Source organism: Pseudorca crassidens, chromosome 12, assembly GCF_039906515.1.
Source record: "Pseudorca crassidens isolate mPseCra1 chromosome 12, mPseCra1.hap1, whole genome shotgun sequence".
NCBI classification, from domain to species: Eukaryota; Metazoa; Chordata; class Mammalia; order Artiodactyla; family Delphinidae; genus Pseudorca; species Pseudorca crassidens.
Window position 1 is genome coordinate 75660407 of NC_090307.1, and position 16690 is coordinate 75677096.

Sequence of the window (16690 nt, forward strand, 5' to 3'; positions counted from 1 at the left end):
CAGCTACTATGGAAGATAGTTTGGTGGTTCTTCAAAAAGCTAAACATTGAATTACGATCCAACAATTCCACTCCTGGGTATACACCCAAAGGAATTGAAAGCAGGGACTCAGAAACTTGTACACCAATGTTCATAGCAGCATTATTCACAATAGCCAAAAGGTGGAAAACAATCCAAGTATCCATCAACAGATGAAATGGATAAACATGGTCTTTCCATACAGTGGAATATTATTCAGCCATAAAAAGGAATGAAGTACTGATACGTGCTACAACATGGATGAACCTTGAAGAATTATGCTAAATGAAAGAAGCCAGACACAAAAGGACAAATACTGTATGATTCCACACATTTGAGGTACCTAGAACTGGCAAATTCATAGAGACAGAATGGGAGTAGGGAGTTATTCCTTAGTGGTTACAGAGTTTCTGTTTGGGATAATGAAAATGTTTTATAAATAGGTAGTGCACAACATTGTGAATATAATTAATGCCACTGATTGTACACTGAAAAGTAGCAAATTGGTGAGGGGCTGTAAGAAAGTGGTACATTTTGTTATGTACATTTTACCACTTTTTTTTTTTAAGCTTAGCAGCGGACCCCTTCCTCTGGTTTGCCTTTAACTCAGAGAATCCTAAGAGGGTAAGGTGGGAAAAGCAGCTCAGGTGGAGGTGGGTATTGCCAAATGGTTAGATGTGGGGTTTCCAACACCTGGCTCCTCCCCTTCTTCTCTGAGCTTCCTCTGCCTCTCTGAGCCTCAATTTCCTCATCTATTAAAGGGAATGATAAGCCAGACATAGAAGGCCACGTATTATAAGATTCCATTTATATGAAATATCCAGGAGCCACAGAGTTAGAAAACAGATTTGTTGGGGCTGGAGGGAGGGAGGCAATGGGGAGTAAATGCTTAATGGTTAAGGGATTTCCTCTGGGGTGATGGAAATATTTTGGAACTAGAGGTGGTGGTGGCACGACATTGTGGATGTGCTAAAAGCCACTGAATGGCTCATTTTTAAAAAAATTATTAATTAATTTATTTTACTTATTTATTTTTTTTGCGGTACGCGGGCTTCTCCCTGTTATGGCCTCTCCCGCCGCGGAGCACAGGCTCATGGCTCACGCGTCCAGCCGCTCCGCGGCATGTGGGATTTTCCCAGACCGGGGCACGAACCCATGTCCCACTGCATCGGCAGGCAGACCCTCAAGCACTGCGCCACCAGGGAAGCCCATTAATTAATTTATTTTTGGCTGGGTTGGCTCTTCGTTGCTGCACGTGGGCTTTCTCTAGTTGCGGCAAGCAGGGGCTACTCTTCGTTGCGGTGTGCGGGCTTCTCATTGCGGTGGCTTCTCTTGTTACAGAGCACGGGACTCTAGGCACGCGGGCTTCAACAGGTGTGGCTCGCGGGCTCTAGAGCACAGGCTCAGTGGTTGTGGCGCACCGGCTTAGTTACTCCGCGGCATGTGGTATCTTCCTGGAGTAGGGCTTGAACCTGTGTCCCCTGCGTTGGCAGGTGGATTCTTAACCACTGCACCACCAGGGAGGTCCCAATTGCTCACTTTTAAATGGTTATTTTTATGTTATGGGGATTTCACTTCAAAAAATTTAAAAAGAGAACCATAAGAGTATCTCGGGTGGTTGTTAATTAAACGGGGAGGGCTGACAGGATCCAACACCAGGCAAGGCACAAAGTAACTGGTTGGTAAACGGTAGCTGCTATTAATCCCAGGCTGCCCCAGGTGCCTGGAAATGCATAATTGGGGCTCAGCAATGGCCGCCCCCTCCCGAGTGGGACTGACAGCTGCGGTTCACACATTGCGGTTCCCTTAGTGTCTACTGTGCACAAGTCACTCTTAGGCACTGAGAGGGTGACCAACTTGTCCTACTTTGCTGGGGACTTTTCTGGTTTGAAAACAGGAAGCGCTGTATCCCAAGAACCCTTCCATCCCTGGAAGAAAAACAGAACGATTAGTCACCTGAAGGCAATGACTTCATTTGGGTTTGTAGCAGGGCGTCAAGTTCTGCTGAGATCTGAAAGAAGAGTAAGAATTAACTAGGCAAGGCTGGGGGTGGGAGGGGGTGGAGGAGCATACCAGGAGGAGAGACCAGCAGGGGCAAAAGCCTTGAAATGGGAGGAAGCATGAGAACGTCAATCAAGGAGCTGAGAGAAGGTCCATTGTGTCTAGAGAAGAGGGTATCCCACCCCACTACAGGCCAGGAGGTAGATAGGGGCAGAGCAGACTGGGCCTCTAGGCTGCTTTTGTTTCTCATATAAGAGCAGCTGGGAAGGTGTGAAGGGTTTTAGCCAACAGGGTGGGAGAGTGATGACATGATGTAATCAGGTTTGCATTTGAAAAGGTCATTAGCCTATACAATAGGGAACAGATTTGAGATTGTGGAGGGGAGCACAGAGACACTAAGGAGACTGCTGCAACCATCTGGGCAAGAGATGCTGGGGCAAGGACCAGGGTGTTGGAAGTTGGAAGAAGGGTGTGGCTTGAGAGCTGGACTTGGGGTGGGACTGGATGGGGAAAGGGGTGAGGAGAGGGAGTATTGGGGAGAGTTCCTGGGTTTCTGAAGACCTGGACTCTGAAGAAGGTCAGTTTCCTCGGTGGTTGTGCTCAGTTTGAGAAATATTCTCAGCTGAGCTCAGATGCAACTGGAGACAGAGATGGTGTGATAAGAGGAGGGATGAGAATAAGCCCCTTAGGATGACTCCAGCCAAACTGAACCCAGACCAGTGTTACCTAAAGCCTTCTGGGAACCTCCCAACAGCCACATACTGGGCTCAGTGCCGGACTAAGAGTCAGGAACATGTCGGTTCAAATCCTATCTCCACCACTTTCCAGCTGTGTGACTTTGAGTAAGTTACTTAAGCTCTCTGAAACTGTTTCATCATCTGTAAAAAGGGGAAGATGATGACAACAATAACTATGCCAGAAGATGGTTGTTAGGCTGAAAAACAACATGACACTCTTAGCACAGGGCCGAGCACATAGACGCACTCAGCAAATGGTAGCTGGTAGCTGCTTTGGGGAAGCAGGAGCCGTGTCCCAGGGGATGAGCAGGTGTGACCTTGCTGGGGTGTGGGTACGTTGTCACCTGAAGGAGTCATAGAAGCTATACTTAGCTTCTTTCCACTGGAGAGTGTGTTTTTCCCAGGCTGGGAGAAGATGTACTGTACACACCTGTGCATGGGGCAGCAGTGGGTCACGGTACAGAGCAGCCTGTACAAGCACGGTACAAGCAGCCTGGTGGGCTACTCAGTGACCTGCCAGGTCCAATCCTCTGTGTCTCCTGCAGAGGTTTGGATTGTAACATTTAGCACATCTCTTTCCAGGGGGAGAGGGTTCCAGTAGCGGCCTGACCCCTCTCCCACCAGGTGCTTTGCCTAAGCCCGGGCATAAGTCGCACATGGGAATTTGTCCAGCCTGCCCTTGTGGAAGGCCTCTAGCTGGCTGGGGGAGGGGGAGAGAAGGAGGGAAGCAGGCAGGACTAAACCTCCTTCTGCTCCAGGGGCCTTTGGCACTCCCACCTGCTACTACAATTCCCTGTCATGGGGTGATATTGCGGTATCATAAGCAGCAGATCCAACTCACATCTTGGTCCTGCTGTGTGATCTTGGGGCAGTCACTTAACCTCTCTGAGCCTCCATCATCTCTGTAAACTGGAGTTTGTCATTGGACCTACCTCAGAGGTCTATGCCAGGTTCTTAGCATGCGACCTGGACTAGTTAGCGGTCAGTAAATGGTAGTTAATACTATTAGCCTTAGAGGACTTTGTAGCACCAGCTACTCCTCCTTCCTCAGACCACCCCCAACAGGAGCAGTGCCTGTTCCTCTGTTTTGTTCTCACCCCAAAGAACCCCACATAAGGGGAACTTAGCATTTTGCTGGCCATGCCTCCCCTTTCCTTGGGCAGCCTTCACTCATTCTGGGGGCTGAAGAGGCAGAACCATTTGTCAGACTGATGTTGGGTCCCAAGCTAACCCTGTTCTTTCTCCAGAAGCTCTCACAGGCCTCCTCCCCACACCTCTGGGCCGGCACTGGGACAGGTGCTATGCTATCCTGAGCAGCGTTGTCCAATAGAACCTTCTGTGATGACGGAGACATTCTATATTTGCACTCTCCAAAACAACAGCCCCTGGCTACATGTAGCTATTGAACACTGGAAATGTGGCTGGTGGGACCAAGAAACTGATTTTCAATATTATTTGATAGTAATGAATTTAAATAGCTACTTGTGGCTAATGGCTACCATATTGGACAGTTGTAGAATGTCTACAAAGCAAGTATGAAGAGAGGGGTAGCATGAACCCTGGGTCAAATAGGGTCTGAGTCAGGCCCAAGCAAATAAATCACTTCCCCTTTCTGGGCCTTAGTTTCCCCCATCTGCTTACTAAACGTTGCTTCAGTGTTACCGCATTAGCTGAAGGACGTTTCCTGGGGCTCCTGGATTTGGGATGAAACAGGGAAGCCCTTCCAGATGGATTTCTTCTTTCTTGGCTCCAGTGCATGCTCAAGGGAAAAGTACAGAGAGCTGGAATCGTGGGGTGCGTGCGTAAGCAGAGGTCACAGGGTCAGAATTACCGGTTCTGCTCTGACTCACACACGACATAACCTAACATAACCTCACCCAAGGCGAAGGGAAGTGGCTCAGTGGGAAGAGGCAGGTGTGCGTTCAAGTCTTGGCATGGCCATTTCCAGCTCCACCCCAGGCTGAACCTCATCTAGCAGTTCTCATCTGGAAAGTGTCCTCATCTGGAAAGTGCCCAAGATGCATCCCAAGACAAGAGATGATCAAACCTAACACAGCCATTGGATGAAAATGACACTTTACCTCTGTGATCTTCCTTCCCCAAACCCATTAACCAATCCCCAGTCTTATCATGAGAAAAACATCAGACAAGTTCCAATAGAGGGGCATCCTATGATACACCTGACCAGTAGCCCTCCAAACTCCCCAGGTCCTCAACAGCAGGCAGTCTGAGAAATTGCCATGGCCCAGAGGGGCCTAAAGAGACAACTTAATATAATGTGCTATCTTGGATTGGATCCTGGAACATAACAGAACATGTGGTAAAAACTAAGGAAATTGGGCTTCCCTCGTGGCGCAGTGGTTAAGAATCTGCCTGCCAATGCAGGGGACAGGGGTTCAAGCCCTGGTCTGGGAAGATCCCACATTGCCATGGAGCAACTATGCCCATGCGCCACAACTACTGAGCCTGCTCTCTAGAGCCTGCAAGCCCCAACAACTGAGCCTGCGTGCCACATCTATCGAAGCCTGCGCGCCTAGAGCCTGTGCTCCGCAACAAGAGAAGCCACCGCAATGAGGAGCCCGCGCGCCGCAACTAGAGAAAGCCCGCACGCAGCAAGGAAGACCCAACACAGCCAAAAGTAAAAATAAATAAAATAAATTCATATTAAAAAAAACTAAGGAAATCTGAATGAGCTATGGACCTCAGTTTATTATCATTATTTTTGATAATGATAATATATCAATATTGGTTCTGATAACATAATCATAACAAAGTACCATACTAATGTAAGATATTAATAACAGGTGAAACTATAGGTGAGGCTGTGGCAGGGTGGGGGCAGGTGGCAGGAGAGCATGAGGGAATTCTCTGCTCAAGAAAGATAAGTAAATGAATAGACAAACAAATGAAAATAAAACAATAGGGTCTCCGTAACTCACAGGGTTGTTGCAGAGATCACATAAGAACCAAAGGGGAGAGCACCAAGTAAACCAATTATAAAATATTGTATATTATGTGAAATATCCAGAATAGGTAAATCTATAGAGACAGAAAGCAGATTAGTGGTTGCTGAGGGCTGGGGGAAGGTGACTGCTAATGAGGACAGGGTTTCCTTTGGGGAGAATGAAAATCTACTACAGTTAGGTAGAGATGGTCGTTGCACAACTCTGTGAATGTACTACATGCCACTGAATTGTTCACTTTAAAAATAAAATGGAGGACTTCCCTGGCAGTCCTGTGGTTATGACTCCCTCTGCGCTCCCACTGCAGAGGACACGGGTTCGATTCCTGGTCGGAGAACTAAGATCCCACGTGCCGTGCGGCCAAATAAATAAATAAAATTTTAAAATAAAATGGTTGAGATTATAATAAATAACTATATAAATAAATAATAATAAAGTCTTACAATGTGAATTTCATCTAAAAATGTTATTTAGACCTTTGATATGACAATTCTAAAACCCTTTTTATTCTACAAGTCAGATCCAAGCCTTTAGAATTCCAAAGCCCAGGGTTTTCTTGCAAGCCCACTGTGGGGGATGGGGAGAGGGGAGTGGTATTGATGTAGTGGGGAAAAAATTAAGTGTGTGCCTTAGAGTCAGACATACCTAAGTTTGAGCCCCTGCTTTGCCATTTGCTAGCTGTGTGACCTGAGGCAAGTTGCTTCACCTTTCCGAACCTGTTTCCTCATCAGCAAAGTGCATAATTGATGGGAACCATTCAACGAGACCCACAGCCCAGATTCAAGCACGTGAGAGGACATGGAGGCAACTGTCACTTCCTTCCCATCCCCCTTCTCCCAGTTGTTCAATGGGGTTGACAGCTTTGCCACACACACACACACACACACACCCCCCCCATATATACACACACACACAAATGATGAAGCTGGGCTGAGTGCAAAGGGGTGGGTGTGAGGGTCAAGATTCCAAGATGTGCACCTCCAGAAATAATCCCTTTCGTTCAAAAGCACTAATGACAAATATGTACACTACTTCCAATGCCCCCCAGCTGCCAGGGCTTGCTTGTTGTTCAGGATTATTTCTGGAACAGACAGACTCAAGGCCAACCCAGAGTCAACAGGGAGCAAAGCAAACACTGCAGTCTTATCTTGGGGCGGTGGGGCAGCTATAAGAAGGGAGGCCATAATGACATCAGTCTCTTGTGCACCAACTGACAACAGGATGAAACTCCTCGTGTTGGCTGCTCTGCTCACAGGTAGGCGAGTCCCCCCAGCTCCACCCCTTCCTGAGCTGAGATCTGTCTCCTCTGCAATGGGGGCCACAGGTCACAAGGCTGACCAGACCTGGAGTCTTTTTCAGGTGGGGCTCAGCGTGGGGCTTAAGAGGTCCCATACTGGGGTCCCCTCAAATCCCCCCCGCAGCTGGCACCCTTTCAACCTTCAGGTCTGAACTCAGATGACCCATCTCAGAAAGGCTTACCCCTTCCATCCAAGCTAAGAGAGCCCCCTCTCCTTTCCCCCTACCATATGGCCTCAGTATTAGGTCTTCTCAGCACCTGTCTTTGCCTGCAGTGTGTCTGTTGTTGATTCATTTCTTTCTTTATCCCACACCCACACCTAAGCATGGGCTCCATGGGAGCAGGAATAGTGCTGTTTGCACTATTTATTGAATGAACTAATAGAATCAGAATTCCCTAGAATTCAAATCCCACCCCATTCAGCCATTGTTCATTCATTCACTCAACATCTATGGTATTACAGCCTCTAAGGCATCAGGCTCAGGGTTGAGACTGGGGACTCAGAGATGAACGAGCCACGCTCCCCGTCCGAGGAGCACGCACGCCCGCACACACACAGGAGCAGTAGCTTTGTGCGGGTCTAGCCTCTGCAAAGAGCAGAGCTGGCTGGATCAGAGAGAAAGAAAGTGGAGGGAAGTAGAAGGGGGTGTCTGGAGATGGGCCAAGGTAGCCAGGCCACTCCCGTCTGAGCAGGCTCCAGGCTCTGCTCCTGGACACAGCCTCTGTGGGCTGCCACCGTGGAGGCTGCTCTTGGGGGAGAACGACAAGCTGCTGCCCTTCCTTCACCCTGGAGCTTAAGCACATGGCGCGGCTACAGTGTCCACAGCAGATCAAGCACAGGAAGGGCCTGGTATGGGGCAAAGAGATGACACTGATGGCCGATTGGACAGTATCCCCAAATCATTTAGCGCCATCTTCTCTTTAGGGCACCAAATTTCACAGGCAGGGCTCTACACAGGAGGTAAAGAGATCCTGCTTCCAAGTTGGCTGTTCCAAGCCTTGTGCTTGATTTGGGCAAACACTCAGTTAGAGGCTGACTTTGAAAACTTACTTAATAGATAATTATTGAGTATGTACTATGTGCCAGGCACTTTAAAAAATTCACATATTGGGACTTCTCTGGTGGTGCAGTGGTTAAGAATCTGCCTGCCAATGCAGGGGACATGGGTTTGAGCTCTGGTCCGGGAAGATCCCACATGCTGCAGAACAACTAAGCCAAATAAATAAGTAAATAAATAATTACTTTAAAAAAAATCACATATTGATGATTTCATTCATGTAACTCTTCATATATTTATTGAGTGCTTCCTTTGTGTCAGGCCCTGGGGAATAAAATCCATGAGGTCTGTCCTTGAGGAGTTTATGGTCCTATGAGAGGGAGGCATTAGATAGAGGGATACAGATTGTTCGAGGTACTATAAAGAACATGAAGAAAAATGGTAGCAGAGGAGCCACTGAGCTTGCGTGGTCAAAGTGCCTCTTTGAAGAGGTAGCGTTTAAACCAAGATGTTCCAGCCTTTTGGAAAGTGAGCTGACCAGTGTGCCGGGCAGAGGGAAGAGGAGGTGCGTGGGTCCCGGGGCAGAAAAGAGGTTGTCCTGTTTCCTGTTGAGAACAGAGGCCACACAGGCCTCTCACTGTTCTTTACATTCCTGCCCCCCCAACCCTGTCATTCCCCCACCCAACCCTCCGTTTAGATTCCCCTGCCCTACACCAATTTTTCCACCTTCTAAAATAATATCTGATTTCCTTATTTATTACTTTTATTGCTTATTGTTTTTCTCCCCAACTAGGACATAAACTCAATGAGGTTATAGATTTTTTAATTTGCTCGATGATGTATCTCCAGCTCCCAGGACAGTGACTAGCTCATAGTAGGTGCTCAATAAATATTTGCTGGATAAATAACAGGGATAGTTTTAAACTATCATATGTTCACACCAAAACTAGTACACAAATGTTCATAGCAGCATTATTCATAATAGCCAAGGACCTCTCTGGCGGTCCAGTGGTTAAGACTCCGTGCTTGCAATGCTGGGGGCACGGGTTCAATCCCTGGTTGGGGAGCTAAGATCCCAAAAGCTGCGTGGTGTGGCCAAAAATAAATAAACATAATAGCCAAAAAGTAGAAACAACCCAAACGTCCATCAAGTGATGAATAGCTAAAAAAAAGTGGTCTATCTATACAGTGGAACATTATTCAGCCATAAAATGGAATGAAGTACTGATACATGTTATAACAAGGATGAACCTCAAATCGTTATGTGAAGTGAAAGAAGCCAGTCACAAAAGGCCATATATTGTATGATTCCATTTATACAAAGCGTTCAGCATAGGGAAATCCATAGAAACTGAAAGCAGATTAGTGGTTGCCAGAAGGGAGGGGGGAAAGGGGAGCGATTGTTAATGGGTACTGGGTATTCTTTTGGGGGTGATGAAAATGTTCTGGAATTAGTAGGGATGGTTGCACAACTCTGTGAATATTAAAAACCACTGAATTGTATACTTTGGTTAAAATGGTGAGTTTTATGTTTTGTGAGCTGTTAAGAAAATTCCTATTCACTTTACCAGGTTCCTGTATCCAGCTCTTTTCAGGGTAGGCAGCTGGCCGGGGTCACGGGGACGGCGCGGGGTCTGAGAGAGCAAGCAGGCAGTGGGGTCCCTGGGGCGCCGGCAGCCAACCAGGACGTATTCGAACTCTGACTGTGTCTTCCTGCAGTGGGCGCTGCCCAGAGCGCCATCAGCCCCCGGGCGTTATGGCAGTTCCGCGGCATGATCAAGTGCACGATCCCCGGCAGTGACCCCTTGCTGGATTTCAACGACTACGGCTGCTATTGTGGCCTGGGTGGATCAGGGACCCCTGTGGATGAACTGGACACGTGAGTTGATCTGCCGGGAGAGTATCCCTGGGATGGGGGGAGGGCACAAGCCAAAGATCTCACGAGGCACAGAAAGGAGATTTGCCTATTTGCTGAAGATAACACACGTTCACCTCATATAAACAAGCCTGAATCCAATGCTCTCCTCTGTCGGGGATGGAAAGCGGAAAGTCGGGAATGTAAAGTAGTGGGTGCTGCTGCCCTCTAGTGGCAGGACTTTGCAACACAAAACATCACTGCAAGGGTTCAATCTTCTGAAGTGGTGAAACCCTCACTGCATCTTCAGAATATAGGCTTGTACTGTATTCCTGAAACCATTTTAAAATCGCCTTCAGTAAACTTGAGAAAATGACTTAATTTTTCAAGGACCAGTACCTCTCAGAGCAGGTCAGCTAAAACATCCCCACCTGTTCCCGAGGGGGCACGTTCAGGTAGACCTGCTGCCCTACCGCTGCTCCTGCCTCAGCTCTGTCTCTCCCCTCTCCAGGTGCTGCCAGACACACGACAACTGCTACAGAGAAGCCAAGAAACTAGACAGCTGTACATTCCTCTTGGACAATCCCTACACTGAAAGCTACTCATACTCGTGTTCTAACACTGAGATCACCTGCAACAGTAGGTTTACCCCCTTCTTGGCTCAAAGGCCCTCAGTAGGCATGGGGAGAAATAATTGTAATGATAGTCACCACTGATTGATCATTTTCTTGGTGCCGGGCAGTGTCTCCTTTAATCCTCGAAACAACCCTATGGGATAGGTACTATATATTATCCCCATTTTGCAGATGAGGAAACTGAGGCTCAGAAGGCTGAGCTAATTGCCCAAAGGCACACAGCCCATAAATGGTGGTGTTTTGTTTTGTTTTTTACATAATTTTTTAAAATTTATTTATTTATCTTTGGCTGCATTGGGTCTTCGTTGCTGTGCGCAGGCTTTCTCTAGTTGCGGCAAGTGGGCGCTACTCTTCGTTGTGGTGCATGGGCTTCTCATTGCAGTGGCTTCTCTTGTTGCAGAGCACAGGCTCTAGGCACGCAGGCTTCAGTAGTTGTACCGCGCGGGCTCAGTAGTTGTGTCACATAGGCTCAGTAATTGTGGCTCCCGGGCTCTAGAGAGCAGGCTCAGTAGTTGTGGCGCATGGGCTTAGTTGCTCTGCGGCATGTGGGATCTTCCTGGACCAGGGCTCGAACCCGTGTCCCCTGCATTGGCAGGCAGATTCTTAACCACTGCACCATCAGGGGAGCCCCGGTGTTTGGTTTTTGCACATAGGTCTATATGACTCCAAAACCTCTGCTTTTAACTGCCATGCCATACTGCTTCATTGTTTCATAAAAAGAGCTAAGAATTAGCACGTATCAGGTTTTCATCACATGCCAGGTACTAGGCAAGGTGTGTATATGAGATAGGTTTTATTAAGCCCATTTTACAGTTTAGGAAGCTGAGGCTCAAGAATAGTCACTTGCCCCAAATCACACAACTTATGAGAGGTAGGGCCAGCATTTGAACTCAGTTGCTTCTGATTTTAAAGGTTCTGGTCTTAACCACTAAGTTATGCAGCGCTCATGGTGAAATGTATCACTTCATGAAGGCGGTTCTGAAAAGCAGACAATTCAGAGAGGTGTAGGGTATTGTCGTGTGAGACCAGCATTCTGAATTTTCATTGCCCTTCATTTTGCACTCACAGATACATCCCACTTTTTAAAAAACGTACCAACAACACTGGAATAACCATAATCCAACTCCCCAAGTGCCAAGAAAAAAATTACCTGGCATCTCATCATCCTAAGAAATAAATGGTTTCATGCCTCTGTGTTCCTTTTCACCCTTATCTTTGGAATAAGGCTTATGTCATTTTAACTTGGCTAGGCATGTGCCCATCACAAGTCCTTTGCTTCTTCTGCATGAAACACTCCCCACCAGATATCTGATTGAGTCACTCCCTCTTTCTAGATCTTTCTTCAGATGTTGTTTTCTCAGTGAGGTCTTCCCTCAACATGTTCTTTTATTTATTTTTTGTTTTTTGGCCGGGTGCCACGCCCGACCAGGGTTCGAACCCAGGCCCCCTGCAATGGAAGCTCGGGGTTCTAACCACTGGACAGCCAGAGAATTCCCTCAACGTGTTCTTTTAAATTGCAAACACATTCCCTCCATCTCTCCAGCATTATCGTTTTTCTCTCTGCTTTATTTTCTCCACAGAATTTCTGAATGGCTGATACATTTATGTTATTTCTTCATTTGCTATCTCTCCAATAGAAAGTAGGATTCACAGGGACAGGGATGGTTGTCTGTTTTCTTCATTGCTGTATCCCCAGAATCTAGAGCAGAGTTTGGCATCCTGCTGGATGTAAATGTTTGATGAATGCACAGTCTAGATACAATCTTTCATTCTGCGTTTTCTCCCTTATCACCATGTTGTTGTTTATTTTTTTTGGCGGTATGCGGACCTCTCCCTGTTGTGGCCTCTCCCGTTGCGGAGCACAGTCTCCGGACGCGCAGGCTCAGCGGCCATGGCTCATGGGCCCAGCCGCTCCACGGCATGTGGGATCTTCCCGCACCGGGGCACGAACCCGTGTCCCCTGCATCGGCACGCGGACTCTCAACCACTGCGCCACCAGGGAAGCCCCCCTTATCACCATGTTATGACCATGTTTCCATACTGTTTCATAGTCTTCGTTGTTACTTCTTTCATCACTACATAAAGTAGCTTAATTTGCTTACACAGTCTCCTGGTAACAGAGATTTAGGTTGTGCTCCACTTCAGAAAGCCAAATATATGGGAAATCATATTTTTGCACAGCAACTTGATCAGCAAGAGTTTCTTTCTATGGATTCTGGACTCCTTTACGAAGTTGATAAAAGCTATAGACACTCTCCCCAGGAGAAATATACACACACATTATTTTGCAAATATTTTTGCAAATAATTATTTTTAACTGCAACTGCCTTCTCCCCCCAAAAGCAGGTCAAGAAGCCTGCAGCAGATGTTTATTCACATGATTAACAATAACTTGCTACATACACACTATTATATATAAAATAGACAACAAGGACCTACTGTACAGCACAGGGAACTATATTCAATATCTTGTAATAACCTATAACGGAAAATAATCTGAAAAAGAATATATACATGTATAACTGAATCACTTTTGCTGTACACCTGAAGCTAACACAACATTGTAAATCAACTATACTTCAATAAAAAAATTAAAAGAAAAAAACAATAACTCACTAAATAATTATTTCATTATGCACACTTCATAATCTCGTTAAGCACTAATTTATGCTTTAATGGAGTGGGTGAGGAAAACATTCATGATTTTTAAGAGAAAGGAGCAGAGAGAAACAAAACCTTAATAAGATTATTGAAGGTAAGCAGATACACATAATTAAATTATGGATAATAAAGCTGAAATTTATTTTATTTTTTTGCATTTTTTTAACATCTTTATTGGGGTGTAATTGCTTTACAATGTTGTGTTAGTTTCTGCTGTATAACAAAGTGAATCAGCTATATGTATACATATATCCCCATATCCCCTCCCTCTTGCATCTCCCTCCTACCCTCCCTATCCCAACCCCTCTAGGTGGTCACAGAGCACTGAGTTGATCTCCCTGTGCTTTGCAGCTGCTTCCCACTAGCTCTCTGTTTTACATTTGGTGCTGTATATATGTCCATGTCACTCTCTCACTTCGTCCCAGCTTACCCTTCCCCCTCCCCGTGTCCTCAAGTCCATTCTCTACATCTGCGTCTTTATTCCTGTCCTGCCCCTAGGTTCTTCAGGACCCTTTTTTTTTCTTTTTTAAGATTCTATATATATGTGTTAGTATATGGTATTTGTTTTTCTCTTTCTGAGTGACTTCACTCTGTATGGCAGACTCTAGGTCCATCCACCTCACTACAAATAACTCAATTTCGTTTCTTTTTATGGCTAATATTCCATTGTATGTATGTGCCACATCTTCTTTATCCATTCATCCGTCGGTGGACACTTAGGTTGCTTCCATGTCCTGGCTATTGTAAATAGTGCTGCAATGAACATTGTGGTACATGTCTCTTTTTGAATTATGGTTTTCTCAGGGTATATCCCCAGTAATGGGATTTCTGGGTCACATGGTAGTTCTATTTTTAGTTTTTTAAGGAACCTCCATACTGTTCTCCATAGTGGCTGTATCAATTTACATTCCCACCAACAGTGCAAGAGTGTCCCCCTTTCTCCACACCCTCTCCAGCATTTATTCTTTGTAGATTTTTTGGTGATGGGCATTCTGATTGGTGTGAGGTGATACCTCATTGTAGTTTTGATTTGCATTTCTCTAATGATTGGTGACGTTGAGCATCCTTTCATGTGTTTGTTGGCAATCTGTATATCTTCTGTGGAGAAATGTCTATTTAGGTCTTCTGCCCGTTTTTGGATTGGGTTGTTTATTTTTTTGATATTGAGCTGCATGTGCTGCTTGTATATTTTGGAGATTAATCCTTTGTCAGTTGCTTCATTTGCAAATATTTTCTCCCATTCTGAGCGTTGTCTTTTTGTCTTGTTTATGGTTTCCTTTGCTGTGCAAAAGCTTTTAAGTTTCATTAGGTCCCATTTGTTTATTTTGGTTTTTATTTCCATGAAATGTATTTTAAATGTTATTTTTGTTGTTTCTTTTGGTTACAAAAGTAAACAAGGTCAAAGTAATGTAATTTCAAATTCTACAGTAATGTATGTCATGGAAAGAAGAAGGCACCTATAATCCTAATACCCAAGATAACCAGTTAGATGTATTGCCCTTCAAATTTTTTTGGCATATACTATGTATTCTTTCCCTTTAATAAAATATCATGGAAACATTTCCACATACAGACATAATTATTTTAAATGTCTATATAATATTGTATTTTAAGGACATTCTGTAGTTTTTAAAATATGCACTTTAGAGAAATTGGGTTATGAAACTTCACTGTTGAAATGTACAATACTTTGCTGCCTTGAGTATATGTCATAGTATTTTCCATATGGTTTGCAATTGCTTGCCTATGTTATCAGAGTTCTGTGGTTATATGGGTTTTAAAAGCAGTGAGTACATTTAGAGGTGTGAAATAGACAGAACTTTCCAAAAAGCAGCTATCACACCTAGAATCACCAGATAAAACAGGCTGCCCAGTTAAATTTGATTTTCAGATAGACAAGAAATGATTTTTTTAGTCTGTGTCCCAAATATTACATTCATTGTTGATCTGAAATTCCAGTATTTTTATTTGCTTTACCTGTCAACCCTAAATTTGCACCAATGGAATGGCCACCAGATCATTTCAGTTAATTCTTCTTGCCCCTGGATTGTACGAAGCATGAACTGCCTTGGCTCAGTCCTCTGTTCTTGCCCTTTTCCAGGCAAAAACAATGACTGTGAGGCCTTCATCTGCAACTGTGACCGCACTGCTGCCATCTGCTTCTCAAAGGTCCCGTACAACAAGGAGCACAAGAACCTGGACACCAAGAAGTACTGTAAGGGCTGAGTATCGTCCCAGGAAATTGTGATTCCCTACCTGCCCCATGGCTTTCACCTTACACCATGCCCTCCAATAAAGTACCTTGTTGAAAGTCCTCCCATTTGCAGATTCTTTTATTCTCTATCTACTGAACACGACTAAATCACTTCCTGGTCCTTTGTGAGCATCATTCCTTCTAGCCTTGGAAGTTGAATTAGAGGCATATTTCTAGGAAGTACCATGAGACTTTAATAATGATTAACAACCACTGATAATTTACTCTGTGCCAGAACTGTGTGTCTCTAAATTTCCTGGACAGCCCTATAAGATTATTTATTTATTTATTTATTTATTTATTTATTTATTTATTTATTTATTTTTGGCTGTGTTGGGTCTTCATTGCTGCGCACGGGCGTTCTCTAGTTGCAGTGAGCACGGGCTACTCAACGTTGCAGTGCGCGGGCCTCTCATTGTGGTGGCTTCTCTTGTTGCAGAGTGTGGGCTCTAGGCATGCGGGCTTTAGTAGTTGTGGCACGTGGGCTCAGTAATTGTGGCTCGCAGGCTCTAGGGTACAGACTCAGTAGTTGTGGTACACGGGCTTAGCTGCTCCAAGGCATATGGGATCTTCCCGGACCAGGGCTCGAACCCGTGTCCCCTGTCTTGGCAGGTGGATTCTTAACCACTGCGCCACCAGGGAAGTCCAGCCCTGTAAGATTTAGACACTATTAGCAAATCCTATTTTTCTAAGCTGAACTTCAATACGCCAGGTCACTTGCCCACCAAGATTCATCTAGTAAGTAGCAAAGAAGGGATCTGAACCCAGCAAGTCCAACAGAACACACGCTCTTAACCATGACCCTGCCCTGCCTGAAGTGGTGGGCTCCTCAGTTTGAGCCAAATATCACCCCCTTATTTCTCTGCCTCCATTTCCAACTGCGTTAAACATTTTTTCCTATAACTCCTTTCTAAACCCTTCAAAGCCTTCATCACACTCTACAGCTGATTTTTACACTGTAGTCATGAAATATAATTAACAACTTCTACATCTTGAGCACCTACCACATATCACTGTGCTAAGGGCTTTCCGTGTCTCATCTCAGTAAGCATTCAAACCAGCTCTGTGAGATCGATGTTATTGCCCCCATTTTATGGATGAGGAACTAAAAACTCAGAGAAGTCACTTGCCTGAGATCACACAAATGGCAGAGTCAGGATTTGACCAGATCTGTCTGCTTGGCAATGCCTGAGTTCTTAACCACTAAGTCACTCGGCCAAGTTTCTCTACAAAGGTTTATGACTGCACTGGCACTGAAATTCACCAGAAAG

General features: G+C 45.3%; 1 protein-coding gene across 1 annotated transcript; it reads left to right on the plus strand.

Moving 5' to 3' along the window:
• Nucleotides 1–2126: 2126 nt before the first annotated feature.
• PLA2G1B (phospholipase A2 group IB) lies at nucleotides 2127–15471 on the plus strand. Its single transcript, XM_067701439.1, has 4 exons — nucleotides 2127–2219; nucleotides 9734–9893; nucleotides 10381–10508; nucleotides 15267–15471. Exons 2-4 carry the CDS (start codon nucleotides 9787–9789, stop codon nucleotides 15389–15391), a joined length of 360 nt encoding a protein of 119 aa, XP_067557540.1. The 5' UTR covers nucleotides 2127–2219; nucleotides 9734–9786; the 3' UTR covers nucleotides 15392–15471.
• Nucleotides 15472–16690: the final 1219 nt, after the last annotated feature.